Source organism: Ranitomeya variabilis, chromosome 4 (genome assembly GCF_051348905.1).
Source record: "Ranitomeya variabilis isolate aRanVar5 chromosome 4, aRanVar5.hap1, whole genome shotgun sequence".
Lineage (NCBI taxonomy): Eukaryota > Metazoa > Chordata > Amphibia > Anura > Dendrobatidae > Ranitomeya > Ranitomeya variabilis.
The window spans coordinates 402,299,723-402,319,796 of NC_135235.1; the positions used below are offsets into that span (position 1 = coordinate 402,299,723).

General features: G+C 45.8%; 1 protein-coding gene across 5 annotated transcripts in view; it reads right to left on the reverse strand.

Annotated features, from left to right (window-relative positions):
• LOC143764925 (NACHT, LRR and PYD domains-containing protein 3-like) overlaps positions 1-20,074 on the reverse strand; it is a 178,414-nt gene that overhangs the window by 69,926 nt on the left and 88,414 nt on the right. For all 5 annotated transcript variants that reach the window (XM_077251044.1, XM_077251043.1, XM_077251042.1 and 2 more), the window contains one exon: positions 61-1,756. In XM_077251044.1, the coding sequence (XP_077107159.1) occupies positions 61-1,756 (1,696 nt within the window). The remainder of the gene's footprint in view (positions 1-60; positions 1,757-20,074) is intronic.

The following is a 20,074-nucleotide window of genomic DNA, read 5'->3' on the forward strand; positions in this document are numbered from 1 at the left end:
AGTAATAGTAACACCATCATTATTTAAAATCCTGGATGACATAGAAACACCCCAACTTACCAAACTATTGAAAACCTCATCAGCAAATTGAATAATTCAACTTGTTCCTTTGAATCCAATTTATAGTTCAAAAATGTGAGTGAAGAATCCCAAGAACAATGATTTATACAGTAGGTCAACTCTTTGTTGTAGTTGTTTGACCAATACCAAGAATGTTCAAACACTATATCTGATGATCGGGTCATCAACCTTTTCAATAAGTTGTTGTCTTGTGTCTCATACAGACAGTAAATTGCTTCTGTATAAAACCTGGAAGGATTTTCCCCAGTAAACCATTGTTCCATTGCAGTTGTTACTTGCAGACTGCAGCCTAGATTGGATAAAGTTTCCTTTGGGCATTTTGCACTTGAAAGGCCAACTAAGAATCTTATTGTTAAAGTTAAATGTGGATGATGCCTACATTGCTCCAATAAAGAATTTCCCTTACAGATTTCTGGTAAGAATGTTTCTTCTTTGGTTTCTTCAACAAAACCATAATACAAAGCAGCAAAAAACTCCTGTACACTCAAGTGGATGAAGCTGTAGAAGGTTCGAGTCTCAATTTCCCTGTAAAAGATATTTTCATTCAGGAATACGGATTCCACTTCAGATATTTCTATTCCATGTCTTTCAAGATCTCCTTCATCAAACATAATTTTTCTATTCAGGACGCCTTCATTGGCCAAAGAACATAGCTTCTTCAAGCATGTTGTTATGGGCTGGTTCCTGCCATGATATTTTATTAAACCTTTCAGATATAGCAAGTAAATAGAGGTGGCTGTGTTATAGTCAGATAACATCAAGTCTTGCTTTATATTTGGCTTCATTACAGTGCAAACAATCCAGCATATGATAGGAACTGCACACATAGTGTAGACTATCTCATTTTCTTTTATTACATTCAATGCCTTGGCTGCAAGTTCTTCATTTTGAAAAAACCTAGAAAAATATTCTTGACGATCTTGGCCTGTAAATCCTAGAACTTCAACATAGCGTGGTCGCTTTATAAACTTTTTCAGCTTTTCCAGTGCGAATGGCCTCGTGGTAATGATCAATGAAGCCTCTTTAATAATCTGTTTCATAAGGAGACTTTTTATGAGTGTCTCTCTGTGGGTTTCCTCAAAAGGGTCATCATCACAAATATAGGACTCCTGATCATTCTCCATGGACCATCTTAACTCATCAAAGCCATCAAAGATAAAAAGTATTTTTCTACAATCTGACAAAATAGACAATGCCAGATCATTAGAAAAGCTCATTTTACAGCTTTTAGATATAAGTCCAACAATGTTTTTGACACCAGAAAGGATGTTGATTTCTCTACAGCTTACGTGAAACACATAATCAAATCTGTCACCAAATAAATTCCCAGAGGCCCATTCCAGCATGATTTTCTGAGTAGTCATGGTTTTTCCAATCCCGGCAGGTCCTACTAAAACCACAGTTTTGGGGATAAGTCCATCTTCATTAGGCTCAAAGAGACTTTGGATAGTGATTGAAGAATATTTATTAGAAGTTCCGATGTTCATTATTTCAATATGGTTCCTGCCTGTAGATAATAATGCATTATTTTTGTCTTCTTCATCCTGATGACCGTTTATCAGTAGTAGGTTGGTATATCTCTTTTCAAGGTTAACAGTTTCTCCTATACGAGAATTGTTTTCTTCTATACATTTATATTCAATTCTCATTAACTTCATGTATTGGACTCTCCATTCTGTGGAAAAAATAATTGAACCATTTCAGTTACATTTTTTCCAAAAAGTTCATGTTATAAAGTATACATCAGTAACATTAAAACTATTGTGTGGTGAAGTTAATAATATGGATTATGGAGAAATGGCTTCTGCATTAAAGGGAACCTGTAACCCCCAAAATGGAAGATGAGCTAAGCCCACCGGCATCAGGGGCTTATCTACAGCATTCTGGAATGCTGTAGATAAGCCCCCGATGTATTCTGAAAGATGAGAAATAGAGGTTAGATTATACTCACCCAGGGGCGGTCCCGCTGCGGTCCGGTCCGATGGGCATCGTGGTCCAATCCGGGGCCTCCCATCTTCTTAATATGACGTCCTCTTCTTGTCTTCACGCTGCAGCTCCGGTACAGGCGTGCTTTGTCTGCCCTGTTGAGTGCAGAGCAAAGTACTGCAGTGCGCAGGCATCGGGAAAGGTCAGAGAGGCCCAACACCTGCGCACTGCAGTACTTTGCTCTGCCCTCAACAGGGCAGACAAAGTATGCCTGCACCGGAGCCGCAGCGTAAAGACAAGATCGGTCCGCCTGCCCAGGTGAGTATAATCTAACCTCATTTTCTTATCTTTCAGGATATAGCGGGGGCTTATCTACAGCATTCCAGAATGCTGTAGATAAGCCCCTGATGCCGGTGGGCTTAGCTCATCTTCCATTTTGGGGGTGACAGGTTCCCCTTAATAGCAGCAACAGGTGGATGACAATGAACTGCAAAGGACTGTAGATGTCAGTAGTGGAACAATTCTCAACCTCACAATTTATTTGGTCATTATTCATTATTGTCAATGGGTGAACATTACATAAAAGTATAGTTATTAATCCTGAGGTATCAGGTTAAGTTTACCATTGTCTTTTTGATCCTTTAATAAAGTATAATAAAAGTTTCTTGCTTTCCATGGAGTATTTAATGCTTTTAGTTAGTGTACAAGAAGCAGGAACATTTGTGAGAGTAGAATCCAGAGTGACTAACAAAGACCAAATTGTGATTGCAAGATGTCTGGGACATATGATTTCCCAAAAGTCAGATCCTGGTGAGCCAATAGAAGACACTCATTGCATTGATGAGCATAGAGAGTAAAACCATGAGCTCAAACAGTGACTAAATGCTTTAGCTTTCCTCTTGGCATTACAAAAATACGTATGAACTTTTGTATTCCGACTTCTCGCGAGATTTCGCAATTTTTTTTATTATTTTTAACATTATATTTTGTTACTATTGATGCTGCATAGGCAGCATCAATAGTAAAAAGAGAAAGAGAGCAAGCGAGAGAGAATTTTCCTGACGGGAAATTCTTCCAGGCATGCTCAGTTTGAAAAGGCGGGACCCGTCGCTGGATTCCTGCTTTTCACAGTCAGCGACATATCCTGCACCGATAGGCTACTATTGTAGCCAGTGACGGGCAGCGCAGGATGCGTCGCTGACCGAATTTCCGACGTGCAGAAAAAACGTTCCTCTGAACGTTTTCTCCGCCCGACGGACCGTTTTTTTATGCAGGATCCAGTGAAAGATGGATGAAACGGATGGTCATCCATCACAATCCATCGCTAATACAAGTCTATGAGAAAATGCAGGATCCTGCAAATTTTTTTGCAGGATCCTGCATTCTCAAAAAACGACGGATTGTGACAGGAGCTGAAAGACGGAAGTGTGAAAGAGGCCTAACCAGCACAAAAATACAAACATATTGCCCTATATTCAGAGGGCAGAACACTTGTGAATCATCACATTACATGCACTGCGAGGATTCTCTGGTGCCCTAGTGCCGGCATCGGGAGCAGAGGACACATGACCACAAGTAAGTGATTTGCATACATGCGGTCACGAGCCTACTAAATAGGCAAGGCCTCGCTCAACATAAGTCTACTCTTAAAGGAGCTGGAAGTATGCAAATCACATGCTTGCAGTTACATGTCTGCCCACTCCCAACACTGGCACCAGAGAATCCTCACAGGCCGCAGTGCGCACAATGTGAGGATTCACAAGCTTAAGGCCAGACAACCCATTCAAAGAGTATCTTTTCAGTTTTAGAATGTTAAACTGACCGCAAGATGGGATGCAATTTGCCCTGCTCTTCTCCTGCCATGTACACAGTTTTCTAATTTAGAATGAAGTGCAATTTATAAAGCAATCTATTAACCTTTTGTTGGACACTTGGGATACTGTGTCATTGGTTTCTGTTGCATCTTTCTGCTATTGTTTATACCTATTGATGAACCTGTGAAACACATTGTGGTTTATACATAATTCATGGTTAGGAATGTGCTTGAGGCCTCCTGAAATGTTTTCCAAGTGTGTTTTTTTTTTCTTTATTTAATAATATATACAGGGTGGTCCAAAAGTAGGTGGACAGTATGTGCAATAGGGTTACGAAGGGGCAGATTTATCAAACATGGTGGAAAGTGAAACTGACTAATTGCCCTTAGCAACAAATCAGATTCCACTTTTCATTCTTCACAGACTCTTTGGAAAATGAAAGGTGGAATCTGATTGGTTGCTAAGGGCAACTTTCACTTTACACCATGTTTGATAAATGTCCCCCTTCATAACCCTATTACACATACTGTCCACCTACTTTTGGACCACCCTGTGTGTATGTGTATATATATATATATATATATATATATATGTATATATATATATATATATATATATATATATATATATATATATATATATATATAAATAAAATATTTTTTATAGTTACATAGTGTTTGCAGTTGAAGGTAGACATACAGTGGGTACGGAAAGTATTAAGACCCCTTTAAATTTTTTGTTTCATTGCAGCCATTTGGTAAATTCAAAAAAAGTTCATTTTTTTCTCATTAATGTACACTCTGCACCCCATCTTGGCTGAAAGAAACGGAAATGTAGTAATTTTTGCAAATGTATTAAAAAAGAAAAACTGAAATATCACATGGTCATAAGTATTCAGACCCTTTGCTCAGTACTGAGTAGAAGCACCCTTTTGAGCTAGTACAACCATGAGTCTTCTTGGGAAAGATGCAACATGTTTTTCACACCTGGATTTGGGGATCCTCTGCCATTCTTCCTTGCAGATCCTCTCCAGTTCCATCAGGTTGGATGGTGAACGTTGGTGGACAGCCATTTTCAGGTCTCTCCATTGGTCAGTGCTCAATTGGGTTTAGGTCAGGGCTCTGGCTGGGCCAGTCAAGAATGGTCACAGAGTTGTTCTGAAGCTACTCCTTTGTTATTTTAGCTGTGTGCTTAGGGTCATTGTCTTTTTGGAACGTGAACCTTCGGCCAATTCTGAGGTTCAGAGCACTCTGGAAGAGGTTTTCATCCAGGACATCTCTTTACTTGGTCGCATTCATGTTTCCTTCAATGACAACCAGTCGTCCTGTCCCTGCAGCTGAAAAACACCCCTCATAGCATGATGCTGCCACCACCATGTTTCACTATTGAGACTGTATTGGACAGATGACGAGCAGTGCCTGGTTTTCTCCACACATACTGCTTAAAATTATCACCAAAAAAGTCTATCTTCGTCTCATCAGGCCACAGAATCTTATTTCTCATAGTCTGGGAGTCCTTCATTTATTTTTTTAGCAAACTCTATGCGGGCTTTCATATGTCTTGCACTGAGAAGAGGCTTCCTTTGGGCCACTCTGCCATAAAGGCCTGATTGGTGGAGGGCTGCAGTGATAGTTGACTTTTTGGAAAACTTCTGGTGGTCCCAAACTTCTTCCTTTTAAGGATTTTGGAACCTTGAGTGCTGCAGAAATTCTATTGTAACCTAGGCCAGATCTGTGCCTCGCCACAATTCTGTCCCTGAGCTCCTTGGCCAGTTCCTTTGACCTCATGATTCTCATTTGGTCTGACATGCAATGTGAGCTGTGAGGTCTTATATAGACAGGTATGTGCCTTTCCAAATCAAGTCCTATCAGTTTAATTAAACACAGCTTGACTCCAATGAAGGAGTAGAACCTTCTCAAGAAGGATCACAAGGAAATGGACAGCATGTGATATAAATATGAGTGTCTGAGCAAAGGGTTTGAATACTTATGACCATGTGATATTTCAGGTTTTTTTTTTATTACATTTGCAAAAATTTCTACATTTCTGTTTTTTTTTTTCATTCAAGATGGAGTGCAGAGCGTACATTAATGTGAAAAACATAACTTTTTTGAATTTACCAAATGGCTGCAATGAAAAAAAAGTGAAAAATTTAAAGGGGTCTGAATACTTTCTGAATCTTTTTATCAAATTTATCCTTTAACCTAACATGTTGATGCGGAAGAATGCAAAAACCCCATTAGTCAGATGCTAATTGCCCCATATTAGGGAAAAATTCCTTCCCAACTCCACATAGGGCAATCATACTAGTTCCCTAGATCAATGTCCCATCAAAAAATCTAGTACTCATAACCTGTAATATTATATTTTTTAATAAAGGTCTTTAGGCACTCCATAATGGAGTGGATAATTCTATTGTTGCTGATTTGTAGGTTATGTTTAAATATAGATACCTTGCTGTGCAGTTAAAAGCAGCTTCTAAAGATGCATGGACTAGGCACTGAAACAGCACTGCCACATTGTATTTAAGAAAGGAGTAAGCAAAATAGCGTAATTATGCATATTGCAAAAATTCATAACTTTGGAATATATTAAATATGAAAACATTTAGTTACTCTTTCACTGCAGATAGGGCAAGGATGAAGTACACAATAACGTGGGTAAATGTCGGGAAGGATTTAATTTGCCACCTGGCCAGTAAATCACTATATAGCCTGTAAAATTCTGTGCTTCAGATTTGATATCCATAGCACCCCTCTGCAGCATGTAGATGCAATTTCATAATGTAAAATACAGAAAAAAAAAAGTACTGCATAAATTACTCTTCTGCATATAAAAACCTCAACACAAAATGACGTATAGGTAAGTGGAGAGATTTTTGAAGCTGAGCTCTCTGCATAACTGTCTGATCTCGGCTGTGTTACATAGTTGTCTGTCGCCAACAGCAACACCGGAACTGAGCTTTAATTATTGCTGATAAGTATTTAAATGTTGCTATCAATCTGTAATAGTGTCATATAAATGGCACATATGCTGGTGCTCACTAGCAGTGGCCTCATTGATGGCGGGGAACTTATTGGCCTATTATTGCAGCCTGAGGCCTGCTAAAAACCCTTGCTACTTCCATATTATCACTCAGGTGAAGCCAGGACTGCAATCAGGGCATTACTGCCCTGACTGGCGTATGGGGCCCGATGAGAAGAGTGGGCCCGCATTGGGCCCCGTCTCTTCTGCTCATCGGACCCCAGCGACAGGCTTCTGCCAGTGCAGTAACTGATCCTGTGTCCGAGACACAGGTTCAGTTAAACTCTATTGCCGTGCGGGCCCGCACGGCAATAGTTAAAAGCCACCAGCCAATCGGAGGCTGGCAGCTGACGTCAGCGCGCACGTCTCCGGTGTATGACTGGGGTGGAACATCGGCGCTGGAGCGAGGCCAGGTAAGGAGAAAGTGTTTTGCTTTTTTTTTTTAAATGAAAGCGGCAAGCCTGGGTCAGAATGGAGACACAGGGGGCAGGATGGAGACACAGTGGCAGGATGGAGACAGGGGGCAGGCTGGAAACACAGGGGGCAGAATGGAAACACAGGAGGCAGAATGGAAACACAGGGGGCAGAATGGAGACACAGGGGGCAGGATGGAGACACAGGGGGCAGGATGGAGACACAGGGCAGAATGGCGACACAAGGATCAGGATGGAGACATGGGGCACAATGGAGACACAGGGGGCAGGATGGAGACATAAGGGGCAGGATGAAGACATAGGGGCAGGATGGAGACACAGGGGGCAATATGGAGATACAGGGCCGGATGCAGACACGAGGCAGGATGGAAACACGGGGCAGGATGGAGAAATATGGGGCAGGAATATGGGGCAGGATGGAGACAGATGGGGCAGGAATATGGGGCAGTATGGAGACAGATGGGGCAGGATGGAGATACATGGTGCTGGATCATGGGGCACGATGGAGACATGGGGCAGGATGGAGACATATGGGGCTAGATGGAGCAGGATCATGGGACAGATAGGGCAGGATAATAGGACAGATGGGGCAGGATGGGACATTATATGGGGCAGAATGGATATTCATGAGGATAGTATGGGAGCACATATGCTGGAGCCAGAAATGAGACACATAAGGCTAGGATGGGGAATAATATTATTATAGGAGTTAATTAAGGGATATTATTATTGCAGTGATGTATTTATTTTATTTTTTGAGGATACTGTTTTAAATGGGGGGGCGGTCCTGTTACTGTGCAGAGCGACACTATCTCGCCTTTTTTTCTTCATCTGCTGTAGTGTAGAAGTTGGGAACAAATTAAGTAATGTGTTCTGCAAATGGAGCGCCCCCACCGCCGCAGGGCCGAGGGGTACCCGGTACCGGGCCTCTCTGTCTCGGTTCTGGGATTGTCACGTTGGCTAGACCCGGTCCGTGACCCTGCTGAGGGACGTCCAGTGAAAGTTGAGGATGTTGTGGTGTGGTGCAGGTCGCGATGAATAACGAGGACACCAGGTTGCAGTCTCTTTACCTCTTTACTGAAGGTCTCGAGGTACTCAATCCAGAGCACTGTTAACAGGGCTGTCTAAGACCGGCCGGTCAGAAGGCACATCAGGAGTTCCCTTAACAGGTGGGAATCAGTGGCTACCTTCTAGCGCCTGTGTGTTGTAGTCCTTCCCTGCTGAGCACCCCGGGATAGTCCTCACAACTGTTGTGTCTGTCTCTGATGTTCGTTCTCTCCATCCCCCAGATGATATGGTTAGGACGCACCCGTATGACGGGGTAGGCCTGGAGTTCTTCCGGGACCCTAGAGTCGCCCCTCTCCCACAGCTGCCTCCATTGTCTGCTTAGGTGATTTGGGTGAGACAGCCAACCTATAATTGGCTGTCCTGCCGTGGTTTGAAGTAATGCTTAGAGTCTCTTACTTGCTCGGCGTTCCGGCCACCGACTGTTTGCGCAGGATGTGTTTGAAGGATGTTGCCTCGATCTTACAGCACGACTCCTTCTGGTCCTATCGCCTCTTTGCTGTATTCCCGTTTCTTACTTTTTGTCCTTTCTTAGAAATCTGCCAGGATCCCATCCCCGACAGGTCCTCTCTCTAGCTCTTCCCAGTTACTTCTCCCCTTCTTCCTGTCCAACCCCCAGTTTTACCAGAGTGTGAGGAGTGGCCTACTAGATAGAACCACTCCCCCTGGTGGCCGGAGTGTGAAGTGTAGTGTGTGTGATACCTGGTCAGGTGAACTCCTTTAGTGCAATCAGACGTAACATCACTCCCCTTAGTGGCAGAGCAACATTACTGCAACGACCAGGACTCTGGGGCGCTGCCCTCCTCCCCGGTTAAATCCAGTACTCCCGGACTGGGAAAATAAGAACAACAATACATGTTAACAGAAAACACACACAAAATTTTGAAATATCATAAACAATTAAATATAACAGTGCTTCCCTTGATGGGAGGTGAGGACTCTTGCGAAAGTTAGGTCATGCACAGTTTATGACTCTCAGTTCAGTGGTTGAAACAGCGTGGACCCCGGGTAAACAAAGGGGTCCCCTTTTAGAGGTTTTTGGAGCAATTCACTGTCCATTACTCCGTTGTCCATTTTAAAACCTGTAACAAAAGATATGCACACAAACATTTTCAACTAATAGCAGCCCTCATTAATATCTCCAAGTTTTGTAGCGGAGGGGAGTTTGATTCTTGGTGCTGCGTGTAGACCTTCGCAGCGCAGGGGTTGCTATCAGCCTAACAGGGCCCGCTATGCTTGCTACCGCTGGTGTAGTGCACTGTCTTCTAGCTACGCTTCTAGTGAGTCTGGGTAGCACTGGCAGGCTGGAGCTCTCAGAGCTGCTGCTACCAACAGTGGGTATGGCAGGTTCACCAATAGCAGAGGAAGGACTTGCCGGTTCAACGGTTGGCATGGCATCTTCAGGCGGGATCTGCTGAGTTTGCAGGCCTGGACGATCTGGCACCACCGTTAGTTCTAGTGGGTTCGGTTGATGGAACGTTAGGACAGGTACCACGATGGCCTGATTTATCTGAGTCCAGGACTGGGGAAAATCGCCAAGAACAGTGTGTATCATCTTCTCTTCCATAGGTGGGGAGGTTCTTGGATCTGTTTCCCTCTCAACTTATCAGGGCATACTTTAAGGTGGTCTCTGGATATTGCCGTTGAGGTCTCTCCCCCATCTTTGCTGATGAGACAGACTTTAGTATTGTCAAAATCGGACGGCAGGATGGTATACGGTTCCGCTTCCCATTGGTCGTCAAGCTTGTGTAGCCTTCTCTTCCGCTTGAGTACTTGCTCACCAGGTGGCAATGGAATCGCAGGAGCGTGCTGGTTGTAGTCCCTTTCCTGTTTTTGCCTGGCCTGAGCGAGGCTTCTTTCCACGCACTCCTGTACCTTGCGGTACCTTTGCTGCCTCTCTGTATCCCAATCGGCATCCGGCGAGGTATCTTCGGGGGTTAGGACCCCCATGTCCAGATCAACGGGTAACTTGCTAGACCTTCCTCGCATCAGGTATGCTGGAGTGCAGTTGGTGGAATTTACTGGGATGTGATTGTATATGTCCACCAAGTCAGGCAACTTTGTTGGCCACAGGTTCCGTTCCTCTACGGGCAAGGTCTTCAGTAAGTCGATCATCACTTGGTTCATCTTTTCGCACATCCCGTTGGTTTGGGGATGGTACGGTGTGGTTCTGATCTTCTTACAACCGTACAGATGGCAGAACTCCTGGAACACTTCTGCTTCGAATGCTGGTCCTGATCGGTCAGTACCTTCTCCGGGTAGCCATGGGGTCTACAAAAGTACTGCTGGAAGGCCTTGGCGGCCGTCCTGGCCGTTAGGTCCTTGACAGGTACAACCACCAAAAATCTGGAGTAGTGATCTACAATGGTAAGAGGGTAGATATAGCCTGACCGGCTAGGTGTCAGCTTCACATGATCCAGCGCGACCAGTTCGAGCGGCCATTTGGTGATGATGGGCTGCAAGGGAGCCCGTTGGCTGTCACGGTCCTTCCTGCGTAGGCTACATGGACCGCACTCCCGACACCACTTCTCAATGGCTCTCTTCATGCCAATCCAATAGAACCTCCCCCGGAGTAGCCTCTCCAGCTTCCTCCATCCGAAGTGTCCGGCTCCATCGTGGTAGGCTCCCAGAACCATGGGCGCATCTCGCCTTGGCACCACTATCTGCCATACCAATTCATGAGTACGTGGGTCGATGCTCCTCCGGCACAGCATGCCATCATGGATAAACAGTTTGCTTCTCCCCTTCCACAGCTGTCGTGTCTCCTGTGGATCATCCGTGCTGGGATGCAACCCTGCCTGCGTCAAGAGCTCTGTCACCTGACGGACCGCAGGGTCACCATCCTGAGTCTCCGCCCATCCGTGATGGGGCAGGGGATTCAGCGTGGCATCCTGTTGGTTCTTGTACCTGTTCTTCACATGATGGGAGTACTGAGCGGCTTTGGGGCGATGGAATGCAGGCAGCTCTACCTCTTCAAGTGCCTCCGGGTCCTCTCCTGCTTTTGGCAAATTGGGCATTCGGGACAAGGCATCGGCATTCGCATTCTTGCGTCCTGCCCGGTACTTGATGGTGAAGTCATAGTTGGACAGCCGGGCCATCCACCGCTGTTCCAAGGCCCCGAGTTTGGCTGTATCCAAGTGCGTCAGCGGATTGTTATCCGTGAAGACGGTGAATTTTGCCGAGGCCAGGTAGTGTTTGAACCTCTCTGTCACTGCCCAGACGATGGCAAGGAGTTCCAGCTTAAAGGAACTGTAGTTGTCAGGGTTCCTTTCCGTGGGATGAAGCTTCCTGCTGGCGTAAGCGATTACCCTCTCCTTGCCTTTCTGGACCTGGGACAGCACGGCCCCCAATCCTACATTGCTGGCATCCGTATACAGCACAAATGGTTGGTCATATTCAGGGTAGGCCAGTACCTCTTCTCCCGTCAGTGCCGACTTCAAGCAAGTGAAGGACCCTTCCATGGCGACATAAGGAAAGCGTTCCAGCTCCATAAAATTCAAATGCTTTATTTCTTCATTAAAATAGATATAGTACAATACGTCCTTGCCTTAGTGCAAAAGTCCTAGCACAGCGTACATGCGACGCGTTTCGATCGTACCCGATCTTAGTCAATGCATTGACTAAGATCGGGTACGATCGAAACGCGTCGCATGTACGCTGTGCTAGGACTTTTGCACTAAGGCAAGGACGTATTGTACTATAACTATTTTAATGAAGAAATAAAGCATTTGAATTTTATGGAGCTGGAACGCTTTCCTTATGTCGCCATGTATTCCCATCTCAGTCCAAGATGATGTTCCGTGCACCTTTCTGGATCGGTGAGCTGGCTGTGGCTTCTTATAGCCTTTCTTTTCTTGCACAGAAGGACCCTTCCAGCCCCTCGTTCCAATCAAATGGGGTGTTCCTGCCCTTGGTCTTCTTTGATTGGCTCACCAACAGGTCTTGCAAGGGCGCGGCCTTCTTGGTGAAGTCTTTAATGAACCTCCGGTAATAGCCTACCAGCCCGAGGAACTGCCGGACTTCGTGGAGGTTGCTGGGCTTCGGCCAGTCTTGGATCACCGTGACCTTGTCGGGGTCTGGGGCTACTCCTTCAGCGCTCACCACATGGCCCAGGTACTGCACTTTGGGTTTCAGCAAATGACATTTGGACGGTTTCACCTTTAAGCCAAAGTTGGACAGGGCTTCAAACACCTCAGCCAGGTGCTTCAGATGGTCTTCGTAGGTCTTAGAGAAGACAATGACATCATCCAAATACAGCAGTACGGTTTCAAAGTTCTTGTGCCCCAGACAGAACTCCATCATCCTCTGGAACGTCCCCGGGGCATTGCACAATTTAAAGGGCATGTAGTTGAATTCGCAGAGACCCATCGGTGTCGTGAAGGCCGTCTTTTCTTTGTCCGCCTCCGCCACGGGAACCTGCCAGTACCCACTGGTGAGATCTAAGGTAGAGAAGTAGTTAGCAGATTTTAAGGCAGCGAGAGACTCCTCTATCCTGGGCAGTGGGTATGCATCCTTATGTGTAATGCGATTCAACTGCCTGTAATCAACGCACATCCTCATTGTGCCATCTTTCTTTTTAACAAGGACTAATGGAGCTGCCCAGGGGCTACAACTGTCTCTCACCACCCCAGCCGCCTTCATTTCTCGCAACATGTCCTTGGCACACTGGTAATGAGCTGGGGGTACAGGGTGGTATCTCTCTTTTATGGGCCGGTGATCTCCCGTGGGGATATGATGTTGGATCCCTTTCACCTGTCCAAAATCTAAGGGGTGTTTGCTAAATACCCGCTCGTACTCGTGAACCACCCTGTAGACCCCCTCTTTCTGATGGGATGGGGTGGAGTCAGTGCCCACATGCAATTCCTGACACCAATCTTTCGAGTGCCCTGCAGAACCGTTGTCCTCCGCCACGTTAGACGGGACCAAGGGTCCAGGTGTCTGTATCACACTATTATTGACAGCGAACAGTTTGGCAAGCGTGGCATACTTGGTGAGGTGGACCTCTTCCTCCCCACAATTAAGGACACGTACGGGCACCCTCCCCTGGCGGACGTCGACCACCCCCCTGGCTGTCAGGAGAGTAGGCCTATTGTCTGTATATACGGGTTCTACCAGGGCCTGGTAGTCCTTACCCCTGAGGCCTATGGCTGCCCGACACCATATTAACATCTCACTCCTAGGGGGTATCGCGATAGGGTTTGAATCACTCACAGTGACACGACCAATTTTACCACCAGTTAGCTCTACCTGCTGTCTCTGCATCAGAGCTCTGATTTCTTTTTGCAGGGCGCATTGTTCACTGTAGCCAGCGGTTTCTGCTACCTGTTGTAACAAGACAATAACTTCTGCAAGACAATTTTCTATAACATTGGTACCGATAGTCATCATGGGATTACATTCACGGCGGTCAATATCAACAATTACAATCCCTTGGGCCTTCAATTCCACCCGCCCCACCTTGATGGTGACCTCTTTATACCCCACTTGTGGCAATGGCTGACCATTACTGGCTATTATGGTGAAATCGTCATCGGGGCCACGAGTAATATCGGTGTCCTCCCAATACCGTTTATAAAGCACGTAAGGCATAGTCGTCACCTGAGAACCGGTGTCCAACAGAGCGTTCATGGGGATACCGTCGATCACATCAGGAAGAACTGGTCGCCCTCCAACGTATTTGGCTCTCCAATGCTGCGGGCCTGATCGTCCTACTCCTGGGGGTTGGCCCTTTGCCCCAGGGGTTGCTCGTTTAAAGGACAGTACCTTGCAAGGTGGCCCACCTGGTGACAGCGGCGGCAGATGGGTCGTCCGTCCCGATGGAAGCGATCGTCTTCCCGGCCTCTGGTCGGCGGAGTCCTCCTCTGTCACATCCAAGGGACATCTTCTGGTCTGGAGGCCAGCTGGGTCTTCTCCTTGGGGGCCTCCTGTAGGGACTGCACCATCCGGGCTAGGGCAGCAATGCTCTTGGTCAGCTCCTGCATCTGGAGGCGGAGTCCTGCAGGGGAGTCGTCCTCTAGGCTCTGGGCATCGGCCTCGGCGGCGACTGGGGCATCCGACGCCACCTCCTGGTGGTATGTGAGAGCGGGACGCCTGGGAGGCACTGCACGGCTGGGCTGTCGCTCCTGCAGCGCCTGGATAGCTTTATCCTTGAATTGCGCAAAAGTCAAGTCTGGATTTTGCATGGCCAGGAAGTGCAATTGGCCCCTTTGGTGACTGCACAGGAGCCCCTCAATGAACCGCTCTTTCAGGAGTTTATCTTCATCCTGCATGGTGTCGGGGTCACTCTGCTTAATGGCCCGCAGCGCCTCCTGGAGATTAAGGGCATAGTCCCGTAAGCTATCCTGCGGTCTCTGTTTGCATCCATAGAAAGTCAATTTAATTTCTGTAGCAGTACGGGTATCGAAGGTGGCTTTAAGCTTTGCAAAAACCTGCTGTGCAGTTCCCTTATCCGCGGCGGGCCAGGACTTCACTTCTCTCAGAGCCGCCCCAAAGAGTTGGCCGATTATCATATGAACCTTCTGAGGCTCTGTCAGGGGATAGAACTCGAGCAGGCTACAGATCCCTTCTTTAAAGTCAGTTAATGTATGCGACTCCCCGGAGTATCGCGGGAGCCAGGCCGCTCCGGGCAGGTACGGTATAGAGAAGGGCATTACGGCCTTTGTGGTAGCGGCAGAGTCCGACTGGCTGATGGGGGCAGCGGGTTCTGCCGCAACCGGTGGTGGTATTAGGGCCGCGGCTACGTCCGCTACGGGGACCGGAGCTGCCCCTGGGTCCATGGCTACGACCGCCGCCCCCGCTCCTCCCGACTCAGACATGGCTGTCCCTTCCTCCCACTAACCTGCTGGAGGTCGGAGTTCCTCTTCCGGGGTTGGCACTTTACCGCGCTTTCTCGTTCCGCGCTTCTTTTGACCGGTTCCGCCCACAAAGCTAAGGCTCCTCCCTCCGTGCGCGGCAATGGTGAATTGTGGCAGGAACTCTTGGCGGCAATTGGCAATCCACAGTCTTTGCAATAAGTCACAGTCCAAGCACAATAAATCACAGTTCCAAGGCACACATGACCTAATTCTTCAGGCTTAAGTAGATCCTGTTCGTGAAGCCAAGTTGGAGCGCCCCCACTGCCACAGGGCCGAGGGGTACCCGGTACCGGGCCTCTCTGTCTCGGTTCTGGGATTGTCACGGTGGCTAGACCCGGTCCGTGACCCTGCTGAGGGACGTCCAGTGAAAGTTGAGGATGTTGTGGTGTGGTGCAGGTCGCGATGAATAACGAGGACACCAGGTTGCAGTCTCTTTACCTCTTTACTGAAGGTCTCGAGGTACTCAATCCAGAGCACTGTTAACAGGGCTGTCTAAGACCGGCCGGTCCGAAGGCACATCAGGAGTTCCCTTAACAGGTGGGAATCAGTGTCTACCTTCTAGCGCCTGTGTGTTGTAGTCCTTCCCTGCTGAGCACCCCGGGATAGTCCTCACAACTGTTGTGTCTGTCTCTGATGTTCGTTCTCTCCGTCCCCCAGATGATATGTGTTGTGAATTCCGCTCTTGGGCTCCCTCCGGTGGCTGTAAGTGGCACTATTATGAGTTCTGTTCTTGGGCTCCCTCCGGTGGTTATAAGTGGTACGGCTGCTCCTTGGATTTAGCTGTCAGCAGCTGCTTCCACTGATTGTCTATTCAGGCTCGGCTATTTAGCCTGGCTCTATCCTTCAGTTAGTGCCAGTTGTCAATGTTCCTGGTTGGATTCACATCTCTGCTTGGATTTCTCTGCTATTCTGACCAGATCATCAAAGATAAGTCCTGGCTTGGTTCTTTGCAGTCCATATGTTGTGGACTTAATATTTCAGTATATTCTATGTTTTTTCTAGTCCAGCTTGTCAGTATGGATTTATTCAGTTAAGCTGGAAGCTCTGGAGAAGCAGATTTATCCTCCACACCTTTAGTCAGGTGTTGGAGATTTTTGTAAACTCTGTGGTGGATTTTTCTAGTATTTTAATACTGACCGCACAGTATTCTGTCCTGTCCTATCTATCTAGCTAGATTGGCCTCCTTTGCTATATCCTGGTTTCATTCTGTGTATGTCATTTCCCTCTCCACTCACAGTCAATATTTGTGGGGGGCTGTCTATCCTTTGGGGATTTTCTCTGAGGCAAGATAGCTTTTCTGATTCTATCTTTAGGGGTATTTAGTCCTCCGGCTGTGACGAGGTGTCTAGGGAGTGACAGGAACATCCCACGGCTACTTCTAGTGTTGTGTTAAGTTCAGTGTCTGCGGTCAGTAAAGGTACCACCTCCTCCAGAGCACATTCCATGTTGCTCCTAAACCACCAGTTCATAACAGATATGGTTAGGACGCACCCGTATGACGGGGTAGGCCTGGAGTTCTTCCGGGACCCTAGAGTCGCCCCTCTCCCACAGCTGCTTCCGTTGTCTGCTTAGGTGATTTGGGTGAGACAGCCAACCTATAATTGGCTGTCCTGCCGTGGTTTGAAGTAATGCTTAGAGTCTCTTACTTGCTCGGCGTTCCGGCCACCGACTGTTTGCGCCCAAGAAGGATGTTGCCTCGATTTTACAGCACGACTCCTTCTGGTCCTATCGCCTCTTTGCTGTATTCCCGTTTCTTACTTTTTGTCCTTTCTTAGAAATCTACCAGGATCCCATCCCCGACAGGTCCTCTCTCTAGCTCTTCCCAGTTACTTCTCCCCTTCTTCCTGTCCAACCCCCAGTTTTACCAGAGTGTGAGGAGTGGCCTACTAGATAGAACCACTCCCCCTGGTGGCCGGAGTGTGAAGTGTAGTGTGTGTGATACCTGGTCAGGTGAACTCCTTTAGTGCAATCAGACATAACATCACTCCCCTTAGTGGCAGAGCGACATTACTGCAATGACCAGGACTCTGGGGCGCTGCACAAACGAGCTCTGAATAACTGTATTATTTCCTGCAGAGACGAGCCCTGGCTGGAAGAAGTGATGGCGGTCTGTGCTGGATGAAGATGAAAAGTGAAGTTGAAGGACTTCACCTAGAGATGTCACTGGTGAGTCAGCGTGTTACCTGTACACTGACACTATACATTGTATACTATATACAGAGGTCCTGTGTACAATGTCACCGATGACCCCTGTATTACCTGTTCACTGACACTATACACAGAGGTCCTGTGTATAATGTCATTGATCACTGTATAACCTGTACACTGATACTGTATACAAAGCTCCTGTGTATAATGCCACCGGTAATCACTGCAGACAGCCTCCTTTCCCGGAGAGAAAACTTACCCGGGATCTGGTTTTCTGTTCAGGAGGGAGGCAGTCAATTGTTCAGTCTAAGATGGAAGTTGAAGTAGAAATTATATTATTTCGCTGGGGCCTCTAAGTTGTTAGAGAAGGGATTTCTAACCTACTCAGGTGTTCTGTCTTATAGGTACCTAAGCGATGAAGCAATAATCAGAGAGACACACGCTCGTTGTCTGTCCAAGTAGTCTCATGCTCTTTATTTTCAGGGCTGGGCTTTTAAAGCCCCAAGATCAAAAGGAAATATAGAGTTACATAATAAATTGGCAATGGGTTGTCAAACACATCCTAGTATACAAGATAAATTACATAAGAAAATGTCAGCGTGCTCTGGTTCTGAGATTTTGGCTGAATATTCAGGATTTTTGGGTGGATAAAGACAAAAATAGACATAGAATCGGCGATTCTGAGAAATTCTGACCACTACTATGTGGAATGTCCGGGAAATTGTCCACAAGGAGAGACAGATGATAACATTGCACAATACTTGTTTTTCTGTTATTTTTCTGATATTAAAAAGATGAAGATTAACCATTTCTTTAACATACCTGTACCAGACCACTGCATACTAAGTACTGATCTCTTGTGTATAATGGCACTTATGGTGATATTAGTATTGTGTTGTTTTTTTAATGATCAGTATTGTAGTATTCAGTCACTATGTGGTGGTAATGTGTTTTCCGGCCATGGTGTGGTTGCATTTGTTTCTTGTATGTGCTGTTATTTGGTCACTATAGGGTGGTAATATGTTGTCCGGTCATGGTGTGGTGGTATGTGTTCCTTATATGCGCTGTTATTTGGTCACTATGTGGTGGTAATATGTGGCCTGGTCATGTTGTGGTGGTATTTGTTCCTTGCATGTGGTATTATTGGTCACCATGTGGTGGTAATATGTGGTCTGGACATGGTGTGGTGGTATTTGTCCCTGATATGTGATATTAGCCGTTCAATGTGGTGGTAATATGTGATCTGGTCATGGTGCGATGGTATTTGTCCCCTGTATGTGATATTATTGGCGTTTTTAAAAATTGAAAAATAAATAAAAATATACCTAAATTGTGTTGCATGTTTTAACAAATGTTTAATAGGTTAGAGTAGAGTAGGGCCTGGCCAAAAGAGTCTACCTTGTTGTGGTGGTGGCTTAAAAAAATCTCTTGGCCAAAACAAAAGTTGCTGGCTATGTATGTGATCTGGTGATGGGAACTATTAATGTGTGATTGGTGAGGACATGGTGCAGACGTGGAGTTTTTCTATGAGTGGGCGGTGGAACAGTGGAAAGTTCGAGGGGTGGAGCCTGGGTAGAGTCTTAAGGTGGCCCTGAAAATGTTGCCAGTATGGGGCCCCGAAATTCCTAGTCGCAGCCCTGGGTGAAACTAACCCAAAAGCTCCATATGAGACCGCGATTTTCAACTATAAACTGCTACATTATGGTATTGCAGTATATAGTATAAGTAATCGGCCAATTGAAAGTTCAATAGGACTAAAAAAATAAAATAAAAAATAAAAAACACTCTTGTGTGTGAAATCATAATAATGGTTTAACTATCTATTCATGAATTTATTTAATGTAAAAACTGTAGAAAAACATAGCTCCATGAAAATCCCTTAGTTTGGGTTCAGATCTAGAAAAAATGAACATTTTTTCAGCATGGAGTATGTAGTTTTTCATGTTCATATGTCATTGTTATTTTGAATTTAGACATCTATAGTGCACCAATTTGATACATCAAAAATGATAAAAAAAATTCTATGTAATCTTTGCAATGGATTCCTTAAAAACAGATGCCATATGGATTGTTTCCATATGGCATTCAGTTAATTTTTACACACTCTGAGTTCTTTGGGCATGTCACATCCATAAAATGAACTAGTACATGCTGCATTTTTTTCACACAGACATTCGGCCATACAAAAAAGGTTCATCTGAAATAGTCTGTTCAATAGCAGTCGTCCATGCGCTGTCCATATGTTATGCATTTTGCACACAGACAGAATACTGACGTGACATATGACTACTTGTTGAGTCCTAATGGTGGAATCGAACTACGTACAGTGGATAAAATAAGGTCTGCAATTTTTATTGTAGGTATACTTCAACTGTGAGAGACAAATCTAAAAATAAGAGCCAGAAAATCACATTGTATGAGTTTTACATTTTATTGCATGAAATAAGTATTTGATACAATAGAAAAACAGAAGTTAATATTTGGTACAGAAACCTTTGTTTGCAATTACAGAGGTCAGATGTTTCATGTATTTGTTGATCAAATTTGCACACACTGCAGCAGGGATTTTGGCCCACTCCTCCATACAGATCTTCTCCAAATCATTCAAGTTTCGGGGGGTGTCATTGGGCAACATTGAGTTTCAGCTCCCTCCAAAGATTTTCTATTAAGTTCAGGTCTGGAGACTGGCTAGGCCACTCGACGACCTTGAAATGCTTCTTACGGAGTC